The 12959-nt window shown below is 35.1% G+C and overlaps 2 protein-coding genes across 2 annotated transcripts; both read left to right on the top strand.

Moving 5' to 3' along the window:
• Positions 1 to 3779: 3779 nt before the first annotated feature.
• LOC107476617 (arginine decarboxylase) lies at positions 3780 to 6765 on the top strand. Its single transcript, XM_016096457.3, has one exon. It carries the CDS (start codon positions 4279 to 4281, stop codon positions 6442 to 6444), a length of 2166 nt encoding a protein of 721 aa, XP_015951943.1. The 5' UTR covers positions 3780 to 4278; the 3' UTR covers positions 6445 to 6765.
• A 3649-nt stretch (positions 6766 to 10414) lies between these two features.
• Positions 10415 to 12841, top strand: LOC107476619 (polyol transporter 5). Its single transcript, XM_016096463.3, has 3 exons — positions 10415 to 10693; positions 10779 to 11125; positions 11676 to 12841. The coding sequence occupies exons 1-3, from the start codon at positions 10561 to 10563 to the stop codon at positions 12678 to 12680; spliced, it is 1485 nt and encodes a 494-aa protein (XP_015951949.1). The 5' UTR covers positions 10415 to 10560; the 3' UTR covers positions 12681 to 12841.
• Positions 12842 to 12959: the final 118 nt, after the last annotated feature.

The following is a 12959-nucleotide window of genomic DNA, read 5'->3' as shown; positions in this document are numbered from 1 at the left end:
TCTTTTCAATTATAAATAAAAAAATAGCTATAATATTCTATCTTAATTTTAATAAATACCTATATTTTATCTGAATTTACATGTAATAAAAATTGTCTATAATTAAATATAAAAAATAAAAATATATTATTTTTTAATTGTGCCTATGAATTATGACAATAAATTATATCATGATGATCAATTTTAGAATTTTAATTTCCCATAGAGAATAAGTAATAATGTAATATCAATTTTAGTTTCTATGTTAATTGTATATAATTTCAATAGATTATGTCTCCATCTCTTGTCCAAATAGTGGTGGGAAATAGAGGATCATACGTGAAACACAACATAGTAACACAAAAAACACACATAACCACCATCATATTCAACAGACTACAAAATTATTTAGATCATAATCATATTATCATCAAATCCGAATATTAGTTATGTTATCGTCCTTTATCTCTATAAAACGATTAAAAATACCATATTTGATAATAACAAATATCTGTCATTATATTCTAATAAATAAATTTCTAAACCATATAAATAATATACTGTCTATTTGGGCGAGTGTTTATATTTCAATAAACTGCTTTGCAAAATTTTTTTATAACGTACATCTTAATTTAGGTTCATCGTTCATCTCATACCACATGAATACAAAATAATTAGAAACACAATAACTTTTAAAAATCTAAAAAAAAAATTAAAAACATTATCATAATTTTTTCAATTTATCACATCTCATCAAGTTCTAGAATAATAAGAAAAACAAGACTTTCAAATTTATTAAAGATCTCTAATTTTTTTCCAGTTAAAAGACTTATTACATAGAAAATTAAAAATACAAAGTATTATTATTATCTTAAAAAATTATCAAAATAAATTGATACAAATGATTCTTATATGAATTATATAATTATTATTTATCAACTACGAGTCTTTTCTTTTTTTTTTTTGACAAATTTACTAAAATCAAAGAATATTGAATCGAATGCAAAATGATATCTTTCCTAAAGTAAATTTTATATTCATATTTGGTTGCCTTGAACTTAATATTATTTTGACCTAGGCCAGAATGAGTGATAACATAAACACTTCCTTTTTAGATACTCTTTTTTCAAATAGAGATACTTCCTGATTTTTTATTGTACATTATTGTATCCGGAAAACCCTTGTAAAATAATATCACAATAAAAAAATTAAAACTAATAAAAATAGCAAATTAATTTAAAAATAATATATAATTTTATATTACCTCTTCATCAAGTAAAATAATTTTTATTGAAATTTTTTGTGTACATATTTCAAATTGCTTGACACTCGATAATTAAATTATTTTAATCTTAAATTTTAAATTTTATATCCAAATGTTATTTTTATATTCTTAACAAAATCATACCTGTAAAAAAATTAAGATAAAATAAAAAGATAAAAAAATTTAATTTAAAAGCTTAAAAAAATTATATTTAATATTATATTATTAAACTCAAGATTAAAATATAATTTAGTAGCGATAATCGTTAAAACGCTTAAAAAACTACATTAACATTTTATTGTTAGTATTATTATTATTATTTTGAAATATGCATCTCCATATTATTTTATTAGATTAACATTATTTCCGTATATATTGGTGAACTAAATTTTGTCATTTTTTTTTGGGCACAATGAAGAATAGAGTAAAAGTTTACTTTCAAAACGCCATACAAAGCAAAGTGCAGGCACGTACATGATATTTTCGACGTACTGAAAAATTAAATATTATAGGGTAAGAATTATATTATTGTTTAGTGACTCATTGATTAGTCCCATAAATGAAGATTCAAATTGTGTCATATTAGCTTTTTTCATTAGTTTGTGGGACTATATTGAAAATTGAGAAAAATAAAATGCTTTTAATATATATTTTGTTTTAATAATTAATTTTAATAATTAATTTTAATGTATATATAACATAATTATAATTTGAAATATAGAATACCAAAATTCAGAAATACAAAATGCCTAGGATCAAATTAAATAGTTGATAAAATAAAAGAGTAAAAAAAATGTATTTTGTACGTTAGTTTAAAACGAAATCATATCGGAAAAATTAAAATAAAAATAAAGGCATATCAAAGTGAAGTCATTTTTGTTAATTAGCTTAATTAATTAGTTAGTCTGTCATATCGTATGACTTAAGCAGGCTGCTGAATCCATTATATTAGAGACTAATAATTATTTATGTATTGAATTATATTAGTTTAAATTTGTTGTAAAAATGGTTTCATGATATATTACATTATTACCCACCAACATTATTTCAATATACTAAATTTGTATCAAGTGATCAAATTATGAAAATGTGAATAATTGAAACTAAAATGCGAAGATTTTTGTTAATAAATATTCTTATATAAAGAGTTTAATTTTAATATATTAATGATAGTGTATGAATATTAAATTTATACATAAAATAATACAATTTAATTAATTTTAATATATAATGAGAATTCAAAGGACAAAACTGAAATTTTAATTTAATATTGAATTAACTCGGATATAAACATAAAAAACATTAATTGAGATTTTTTTTTTCGGTTCAAAGACCTCAAAAAACAAGAAAAAGAAAACAGAAACGAAAAATAAAATAACAAGGAATAAAGTTAACTATATTCAATTAATTTGGATTAGTCGAGTGGTCAACTTAGTCATTCGTTTAAGTAAATGTCGAATGTTCAAATCCTGTATTGTGCATGTAACAATCCATTAGTTAATGACAAATCTTTTAATGGAATTTAGATCCATTTGCGACGGATTAGTATTTATTTTGTCGAATTAAAAAATATCATGCGTAATTAACAGAAAATGCTAATTTTTTTAAGCTAAATATTAAAAGTTCGAATTTTTCTTTAATATATATATGTAACAACTGTCAATGGCATACTCTTAAATAAAAAAATGTTAAAAAAAAAACAAAAAAGTAAAAAAAGAGAAAGAAAAGAGATAAAGAAGAGAGGGATTATATGTTTCTAAATATAAATCTTATTCATGGAAAGTGAAATCTAAATATTTAATTTTCAAGTGATGAATTTGGTAAATTATAATTGTATAAGAAAGGAGAGAAAATCATTAATAAGTAATGACTGTTACGAAAAAATGATGTAGTTAAATAACGAAAGAGTGAAAGAAACGATAAAATTTCTGCTAAATCTTAACATGAACAAGGAATATCATAAGGATATTGTTTTAGAAAATAAAAACAACATATTTATTTATGAAATTAATTTTAATACATATTTTAACAATGTGATTTTTATGTTAAAACATACAAATATTTATCTATCATTGGATCACTAAGTTGGGTTAAGATATAATAAAAGAAAGTATACTTAGTTGAAAGACGAAATAAATAATACAGTTCTGGAGCCGCAAACACTAAGCAAGCGAGCAACTGACACATGATGACGTGTCAAAATCATACCCGTCCATGGCAATCCCCAACACGCTACAGGAAACTTCCCAGTTCCTTCCTCAAATTCTCGTGGTATTTTGCAGTCCTTACCTAACCCGCACAAAATATCGACAAAATATCGTATGATGGGAGTAGGGCCGTAGCCACGCGGCAATTCGGCGCTGATTGATCTATTTTTTTTGAATTTGTTTGTTTATTATTTTTGGTTTGTAAGTTTGGAGGCCCAGTAAAAAGAAGCGGGCCCACAGAGTCCAAGTAAGCCCTTTGTTGTTACACTTTTGTTCCATCCCACCTCCCCTATATAAAGCCACATCTCGTAGCATGCAAATCTCGCTCACTTCCACAACAAACACGTCTTCTTTTGAGAACAAACCCATCCTCTTACACCTTCTTTCAATCACTTCCCCATCTTTTGATTTTCCGATATTTGCTCCCATTTTCCCTCTCGAGTCTTGACTCAGTTCTCTTTCTCTCTCTCCAAATCAGTTGCATTTAGCCCTCTCTTCCTTTCCTTCCCCTCCCTCGCCGTTCCCATTCCCATTCTCAGAACCACCGTCTTACAATCTCTCTTCTGAAGGGTCGGTGTGGGGATTTCGGTGTGCCGGAGAGAGGAGAGAGAGGGTTACTCCATTTTCAATAGCTCCCTTATTGTCTTCTTTTGAGGGGGTAGCCGGGGCTACGGCCTCGGCGGGTTTTAAAGCCCCCACCTTTTCCATCCTCACAAAAAATTCGATTCCCTAACTTTGATAAATCATAACCCTATTTTAATTTTCTCTCTTTTTTCCTCCTAATCAATTTTTTTTCATTTTTCCTTGAATTCTAATTAGCGGAAAGAGATGCCGGCCTTGGCTTGCTGCGTGGACGCTGCACCTGCTCCTCCCGGCTACGCTCTCGCCGGGGACATATCTCTTCCTCCGCCGGTCACATTCACCGGCGCACTTCCGCTGGCGACAACAACCGACGACGCTGACACCAACACCTCCCATTGGACGCCGTCCATGTCATCCACCCTGTACAGGATCGACGGCTGGGGCGCTCCCTACTTCGCCGTCAACACCGCCGGAAACATCTCCGTCATGCCGCACGGCCTCGGAACCCTTCCCCACCAGGAGATCGATCTGTTGAAGATCGTGAAGAAAGCCTCCGATCCCAAACACTTCGGGGGCCTCGGCCTCCAGCTGCCGCTCATCGTCCGCTTCCCTGACGTACTCAAGAACCGCCTCGAGTCTCTTCAATCGGCGTTCCAGTTTGCGATCCAGGAACAGGGGTACGATGGTCATTACCAAGGTGTATACCCCGTGAAGTGCAACCAGGACAGGTTCGTTGTTGAGGACATAGTTAAATTCGGTTCACCGTTCCGGTTCGGGCTCGAAGCCGGGTCCAAACCGGAGCTTCTTTTAGCCATGTCATGCCTCTGCAAGGGGAATCAAGAAGCGCTTCTTGTTTGCAACGGTTTCAAGGACAGAGAATACATCTCTCTTGCAATTGTTGCGAGGAAGCTTGCTCTCAACACTGTTATTGTTCTTGAGCAAGAGGAAGAGCTCGATTTGGTGGTTGAGATCAGCAAAAAGCTTTGCATTCGACCGGTTATTGGTCTTCGTGCCAAGCTTAGAACCAAGCATTCTGGTCATTTCGGTTCTACTTCTGGCGAGAAAGGGAAATTTGGACTCAACACTACTCAGGTTCTTCGTGTTGTGAAGAAGCTTGAGAATTTGGGCATGCTGGATTGCCTTCAGCTTCTGCATTTCCACATTGGTTCTCAGATTCCAACCACTGCGTTGCTTGCTGATGGTGTTGGAGAGGCTGCACAGATTTACTGTGAAATGGTTAGGCTTGGTGCCCAGATGCGTGTCATCGACATTGGTGGTGGTTTGGGAATTGATTATGATGGCACAAAGTCATGTGACTCTGATATCTCTGTTGGGTATAGTTTGGAAGAATATGCGGCCGCAGTGGTTAGCGCGGTTCAGTTTGTTTGTGACAGAAGATCCGTGAAACACCCTGTGATTTGCAGTGAGAGTGGAAGAGCCATTGTGTCTCATCACTCTGTTTTGATCTTTGAAGCCATTGGAGCTAGCTCTTATGGAGCTCCAACATTGTCCACAGTTGGGCTTCAGTACTTGGTTGAGGCGCTTTCCGATGAAGCACGCGCCGATTACCAGAGCCTCTCGGCGGCAACCATGATTGGTGACTATGAAAACTGTGTGCTTTACATGGAACAGTTGAAACAACGCTGTGTTGAGCAGTTCAAGCAGGGTACTTTGGGAATGGAACAGCTTGCTTCTGTGGACGGCTTGTGTGACCTTGTGAGCAGTGCAATTGGTGCGAAGGATCCGGTGCGCACTTACCATGTGAACCTTTCTGTGTTCACCTCCATTCCTGATTTCTGGGGGATTGATCAGATGTTTCCAATTGTACCGGTTCACAGGCTCGACGAGAAGCCGACGGCGAAGGGGATTCTATCGGATTTGACTTGTGACAGTGATGGGAAGATTGACAGGTTCATTGGGGGAGAATCAAGTTTGCCCCTTCATGAATTGGAAGGCAATGATGGTGGCTACTATCTGGGAATGTTCTTGGGTGGGGCTTATGAGGAGGCGCTTGGAGGTCTCCATAACCTCTTTGGTGGCCCGAGCGTTGTTCGGGTGATGCAGAGGGACGGCCCACATGGCTTTGCGGTGACGCGGGCGGTCCCTGGGCCTTCCTCTGGAGACGTCCTCCGAGTGATGCAGCACGAGCCCGAGCTCATGTTCGAGACACTCAAGCACAGGGCGCAAGAGTTTGCAGCAGATGAGAATGGCCATGATGATGATGAAGATGTTGATGAGAAGAGTATGATGAATGCTGCGGCTCTTGCTGCTAGACTCGCTTTCTCATTTGATAACATGCCATATCTGGTTGCATCTTCATCTTGTGCCTTGAATGCAATGGAGAACAATAGCTTCTACTATTGTTCCAGTGATGAGTTCAGCGAAGTTGTGACTGATTCTACTTGTGCTTGAGTTTGGTGTTGGTCTTTAACATTACCATGTCCTTGTTGTTGGTTGTTGTCTATTAAGATTTTTATTTTTATTTTCTAAATAATCCTTTATCCTTTATATTGTTACTATTCTCGTTGTAGTTTGATTTAAGCTTTAGCAAAAAGGGTTTTAGAAACAGGGCAGGGTTATCTCTGTCTCCTGTTATTTGCAATTTCGGCATCGTTAAGCTTCATGCAGATGGATGCCTTGCTTGCTTGTAGAGAGACTCGAGTTCTAGTGTAACGAAATTTTTATTGTTGCCTTGAATTTTATGATTCGAATAAAAATTCACCTTGTTCACAATTGATCTTGAGTTGCAGCAGTCCAAGTGCATTAGTCTGTTTTTGAAGTTTGAGATGTATAAATATGTTGAAAATTCAAATATATTAAAATAAAAACCCTTAATTGTTAGGTTCAACAGAAAAGATATAATATCATATCATATAACCCTGGAGATATATTTGTTTTATTAAGTAGATAAATATGAAGTTCAATGATTAAAATAATTCTTTTTCATAATTTAATTATCTTTTTCTCCCAGGGGACAAGGAGAGTGGGGAGAGCAGTGTTTGGATCCTTTTGGGATTGATTGATCGAATCCCACCATTTTCAATTCAACGAGGGAGCATGTGATTGTGGAGGCAGGGCACTGACCTCGCTTTTCATATTATTATTACGTGGTCCTGTGTATATGGCCATCTCTCTCTAGCCTCGTTGTTGGTTGTTACAACTTACTAGTCTCAGTCTGAAAGTTCTCAAGGGGGCTCCCCTTTATCGCTTCATATTAAATGAAATTAATCTAGCTAGATTCTGATAACGTTTCGGTTGTGTGAGTGGCGTTTAGGTCTATGACTTCGCACAAACAATAACGATAATAATTTAATAAGAAAAGAATTAGGAATGATGTTATATTCCGAGGAAAACGGACAATTTTGGGGGAGGTTGAATTCTATTCAATGCGCGTAAAAGAGGTGTGGGTAGTGTGTTTGGTTGAGTTTTGACCACAATTTTGAGTCTTTGATTAGATGCCTACTAGTGTTCGTTGCCCAATTGGAGACACCCAAGTGCTATCATAGGAATCTTGTGTTAATTTTTAATTGCGTTTTAGAGTATCACTTGAAAAAGACATTTATTTTTTCCTTCTTCAACCAAGGTTTGCGGTTCAGTGATTACCGCCGTGGGGAATAAGGATAAAAAAGAAACACGTCCTGTTTTTGTAAACTACTACTTGCTCAAGAGTTGTGATGTGTCTGAATTTTTGCTTATTGGAGAAAATTCGAGGATAATATCAAAGGAAGCTACTTTAGTATAACATCTAATCGAAAGAGAACCGAGTCTCTTTACCATGTAAATTTCTGTTTTATTCATGAAGAGTGGAAATTCAAATTGTATGATTATACAACTTCCACCAACTCTACAATTATAGATTTGTAGTAGGTAGAGAGTGTGTAATGCTATTAGAATAAATAAGAATCTACTATGTTTATGCTTATATGGAAGTAGAATATCCAGAATAGGCTTATGGGTATAATACAATAACCTCTCCAATTCATATTCTAAATGTTGCGCCCTGTTGGGGCCTAATTAAGATTGTGAACATGATTTTCATAATGTTATACGACTTTGAATTTGATATTGCGTTTACTTGTGATAAGGTTTTAAGGGAGAATATTCAAAGATTCGAAACGAACAACAATGAATAGTAAATTATTTAAGCTTTAGCATAGAATAGCAGATTGATAAGAATATCGATTGATGACCATGAATGAGTGCTTTTTGGGGTGAACAAGAACTTTACTGAAAGCAGCGAGAATCATCAATAAAAGCCAAAATATTATGCTGTTGATGTCAATTTCTGCAAGTTCGAGATATTAGGCGGTTAATGGTAAGGTGGTAATACACTTTAATTTCTTTTCTCTATCATCTATCATATACACCAAAGTCTAGAGCGGCGCCTCTCGGATATTCTGCGCAAATCTTCATGTAATGATTCTATCTTCATAATAATCGTGTCTTCAATTCATGACATTAATGTAGCATCTTCGTTTCGCTTTCGGCATATCATATATGAATTATGTATATTGGGCTTATAGTTTTACATTTCACTTTGTTTAAAGATATAATGTAACGTTGATATATTCATAGACTCGTCATCAAATAAGAATTTCATGTCACTAAAGTCCAATGCAAAATTAATACGGAACCACTCCAACTCCATTATCAAGTTGTGGCATTAGTGGGGGTAACTCCAAAAAAAGAATAATTCGAGTAGGACATGCCACATTTTCAGACTATTCAGATTCAGTTGATTAAGCATGATGTGATATTTACTCTATCAATGCAAATAAATTATATATGCCTTTCTGCTAAATTCCATATCTAGTCCGAATATATGTTAATATGTAAGCTACGTATTTTTCGGGATAATTTGGATAGAGCCTAAATCTTCATTACAACGAAGCATTTATTGATGAATGTGCAACTAGGACAAGTTGTTGAAGCATAAGGGGGCTCACAAGATTGTGATTTATTTTTTAATTATTTTATTATTATTTTGGTTCGAATTTAATTTGCATATATTATTGACATAAAATAATTTTATACATATATTCAATAATATATTGCTATATATCTACTTTTTAAATCCACTATTTGAATAATAATCTAAATGTATAAACGGATGAGTATAAAAACAAAATTCATTGTTTTGAAGATAATACCTGCATTTACATGGTTCCGGATTAAGTGGACAAGATAGTATGGAAATCATGTACTTGGTCAGAACCATTGGTGCAGTTCCTCCGGCTTTTCTTGCTTGTATCTTCGATGTGCTGGCAAAGTTTTATAATTTTTTTTTTTTTTGAGTCAGCCTGTATACTAGTAATGTTTTCAGAAGTGTTTTTTTCCAATGTCTTTTTTTTGGGGTCAAGATCCAATGTCGTTTATCACTTGTCTTTCATGTTGGGATCCAATCTCAATACAATATCTCATTTGTTATTGGGTAGCATTGCAAAGAAACGAACAAATGTTGGGATCATAATTTGGAAGACGAGAGGCCCAAATTTAGTTACATTAGTTGACCCAAAGTATAATTACTAAGCTCAGCTCGGGAATGCCCGGCCCATGCACCTGTCCAAAAAAGAGTTTCAACCGGGGAAGGACTGCAGCTGAGGCTTTAATTGAAGTGACAAATCATGTGCCTCTTAATATATTGCCCTCAAATTTAAAATTTGAAGAAGATCAAGTAGTGGATAAAAACTTTTTAAGTGTTAGGTGTGTGAATGTATAATATGAGTGAGTTTGTGATATAATGCTTAAAACTGAAGGTTATTTAACCCATCTGAAAAAAAAATTGAAAAGGAACTCAGTGAAAAAAAAAAAAAACCAAAAACTAGGAAGGACTTATCACTGTTGCAGAAATGTTGAAATAGTTCTCTCAAGTGGTGACACGAATCAAACACTTTACTCAAAATGATTGCACGCTTCAGTCAAACCACATGCACTAAACAAAAAAAATATCACAACGCAATAATTAATAGAATCTAAAGTGAATTTTGCTGATATAAGGCTGTTAATATGAAACTTTTATCTAACATGTGATTTTCATTTTATTATTACAAGTAAATTATATTTGATATTTTTGTGTACTATTAAATGGAATATAAACTCTGTCTGTATGTCATCAAATAATGAATACTATTATAACTCTCTATAATAAAGATCCAATAATTTGCAGTTTAAGAGGGCCTTTTATGAGGTTGGAGATAAAGGAGTAAGTTATGTTACTTTATAATTGACTAATGAGTGACGGTTAACCAGTCAAATCTACGACCAGTTAGTCAAGGTGAGTGACCTTTGGGGTGACGTGTGATCTGCCAGCTGTTACCATGGTATTCAATCATACAGAGGTGACTGACTAAAAAAAATAAAAAAGTTACAAACAAAAAACAAAGCAAGAGGTCACTGACTAAGAAATAGACTACTGCCCACTTATGAACCAAAAATGCAATCATCCCCTTCTTACTTATCTCTTTCTGTTCTGTCCATGTGAATGAATGATATATGTGAAAATCTATTAGTCTTTCACATTGAACTAAGATGGCTGAGGCCGAAGTAGCAGCAGCTCTAACTAACAATGAATTTGAGCCTCATCAAAAGAAGCCATCAAGGAACAAATATGCCTTAGCTTGTGCTATGCTTGCTTCCATGACTTCCATCCTCCTTGGTTACGGTCAGTAATAGTAGTAGAACTAGTAATCACCATCACCATTACAATAACCATTCATTTCTATAATGTTATGTTATGTTTGTTACAGATATTGGTGTGATGAGTGGAGCAGCTATGTACATAAAGCGAGATCTGAGAATTTCGGATGTGAAGATTGAAATCCTTGCCGGTATAATAAACTTGTACTCTCCAATAGGTTCATACATAGCAGGAAGAACCTCCGATTGGATTGGTCGCCGTTACACTATTATACTGGCCGCCGTAATTTTCTTCGTCGGAGCAATTCTGATGGGATTTTCACCAAACTATGCTTTCCTAATGTTCGGCCGGTTTGTCGCCGGCATAGGAATCGGTTTTGCTTTCCTCATTGCACCCGTTTACACCTCAGAAATCTCTCCTACTTCTTCCCGTGGCTTCCTCTCTTCCTTGCCTGAGGTCACATCTCATCTCTACTCTCTTTCAATTTGTCTTATCTTTTATATTAGCGTGTGGCTCATATCATACTTGAACTTTTATTTTAGATCGGGTTTGATTTTTAGGGTTTTGTTTTCTGAATACAATGCAATTAAAATACCTAGTTATAGTTTGGCTATAAAGTCTAAAACACAGTGTTAATTAACTGTTAACATCGTGCCGTATACGATTCTGGAATCCAATGAAGATACTGTGTGTGTGACCAAGAGTCTAAGAGTACTTTGACACGCATTTGAGATGTGATGTATGCATATTGCATAATCTTTGAAAATTACAAACTCATAATTCAAATTCAATCATAAACCACTAAATTGACTATCAATAACACATATTTATAGATAAATACGTAATAGTTAATTTAGCTACTATACATAAGAGTTAATTTAGTTACTAATTTTGAGCAAGTGCATAACATTTCATATTCAAATTATATTAGACAACTTTGCATGGGGATAATATTATGGTGCACTAACTGATTCACATGTGATTTAAAATTTATACATACCTTCAGGTGTTTTTGAACGGAGGAATATTGCTTGGATACATCTCAAACTATGCATTTTCAAAGCTTTCACTTCGAATGGGTTGGCGGTTGATGCTAGGAGTAGGAGCGATTCCTTCAATGTTCCTAGCCGTGGCGGTTTTAGCCATGCCGGAATCACCAAGGTGGCTCGTTTCGGAGTGCAACGACGACGTCGTTCCCATCACAAAGAAGAAGCAAGGCAAGGGTGTATGGAAGGAGCTTCTCCTTTATCCTACACCCGCGGTGCGCCACATCTTCATCGCTTCCTTAGGGATTCACTTCTTTGCGCAAGCTACCGGCATAGACGCCGTCGTTTTGTACAGTCCTAGAATCTTCGAGAAGGCTGGGATCAAATCTGATAATAAAAAGCTTCTCGCAACGGTAGCCGTTGGATTCGTCAAAACGGTTTTCATCTTAGTGGCCACTTTTTTCCTGGATCGTGTTGGAAGACGCAAGTTGCTGTTAAGCAGCGTTAGCGGTTTGATAATCTCGCTTCTAACCCTTGCGGTGAGTCTCACCGTAGTGAATCGTTCGAAGACGACGTTGAACTGGGCCATTGGGCTTAGCATAGCCTCGGTTTTGTCCTATGTGGGCTCGTTCTCGATTGGGTCTGGGCCCATTACGTGGGTTTATAGTTCGGAGATATTTCCGTTGAGGCTGCGCGCTCAGGGTGTGGCTATTGGAGCTGTGGTGAATAGGGTCACCAGTGGAGTGATCTCAATGACCTTTTTGTCCCTCACGAAGGCAATTACCACTGGTGGGGCATTCTTTCTCTTTGCTGGAATTGCAGCTGCTGCGTGGGTATTTCACTATACTCTGCTCCCTGAAACGCGCGGCAAAACTCTTGAAGAAATTGAAGGATCTTTCGGTAATTTCTGCAGAAAATCTAAGAATAGTGCTAACGGGGAGGGACTTAACCGTAATAGCACTGGTAATGGCCAGATCCAATTGGGGACCAACGGCCAGAACCAGCCTTTGGCAAGTGTGGATTAATTTACTTAGGAGTAACATATCCGAATAATGAAAATTAAAATCACAAGATGAAGAAATTAGAATCATTTTAGGCTTTGTTTATAAAGGTGCAAGTGTGTAACTGAGCTGTAACAGTTGTTTATAAAGGTGTAAGTGTAATTGAGCTGCAACACTTTCTGATATATGATTTGCCAAATGTTGAAATAGTCAATTGGGATTTAAGTTTACAACAGAATGAACAGATCTATATAGTATATAGATAGATAAATATACAAACTTCTTTGTTCTAAATTGTATCAT

The sequence above is a fragment of the Arachis duranensis genome, chromosome 3 (assembly GCF_000817695.3).
Source record: "Arachis duranensis cultivar V14167 chromosome 3, aradu.V14167.gnm2.J7QH, whole genome shotgun sequence".
Lineage (NCBI taxonomy): Eukaryota > Viridiplantae > Streptophyta > Magnoliopsida > Fabales > Fabaceae > Arachis > Arachis duranensis.
The sequence above is the reverse complement of the archived record's forward strand: the minus strand, read 5'-3'. Positions and strand labels throughout refer to the sequence as shown.

What these genes read in the sequence shown, in the direction of transcription:
- LOC107476617 (XM_016096457.3), top strand. Translation starts at nt 4,279, where the DNA reads ATGCCGGCCTTGGCTTGCTGCGTGGACGCTGCACCTGCTCCTCCCGGC.
- LOC107476619 (XM_016096463.3), top strand. Translation starts at nt 10,561, where the DNA reads ATGGCTGAGGCCGAAGTAGCAGCAGCTCTAACTAACAATGAATTTGAG. An exon ending in TTCCATCCTCCTTGGTTACG is followed by an intron (nt 10,694 to 10,778) that starts GTCAGTAATAGT and finishes TGTTTGTTACAG; the next exon opens with ATATTGGTGTGATGAGTGGA. An exon ending in TCCTCTCTTCCTTGCCTGAG is followed by an intron (nt 11,126 to 11,675) that starts GTCACATCTCAT and finishes ACATACCTTCAG; the next exon opens with GTGTTTTTGAACGGAGGAAT.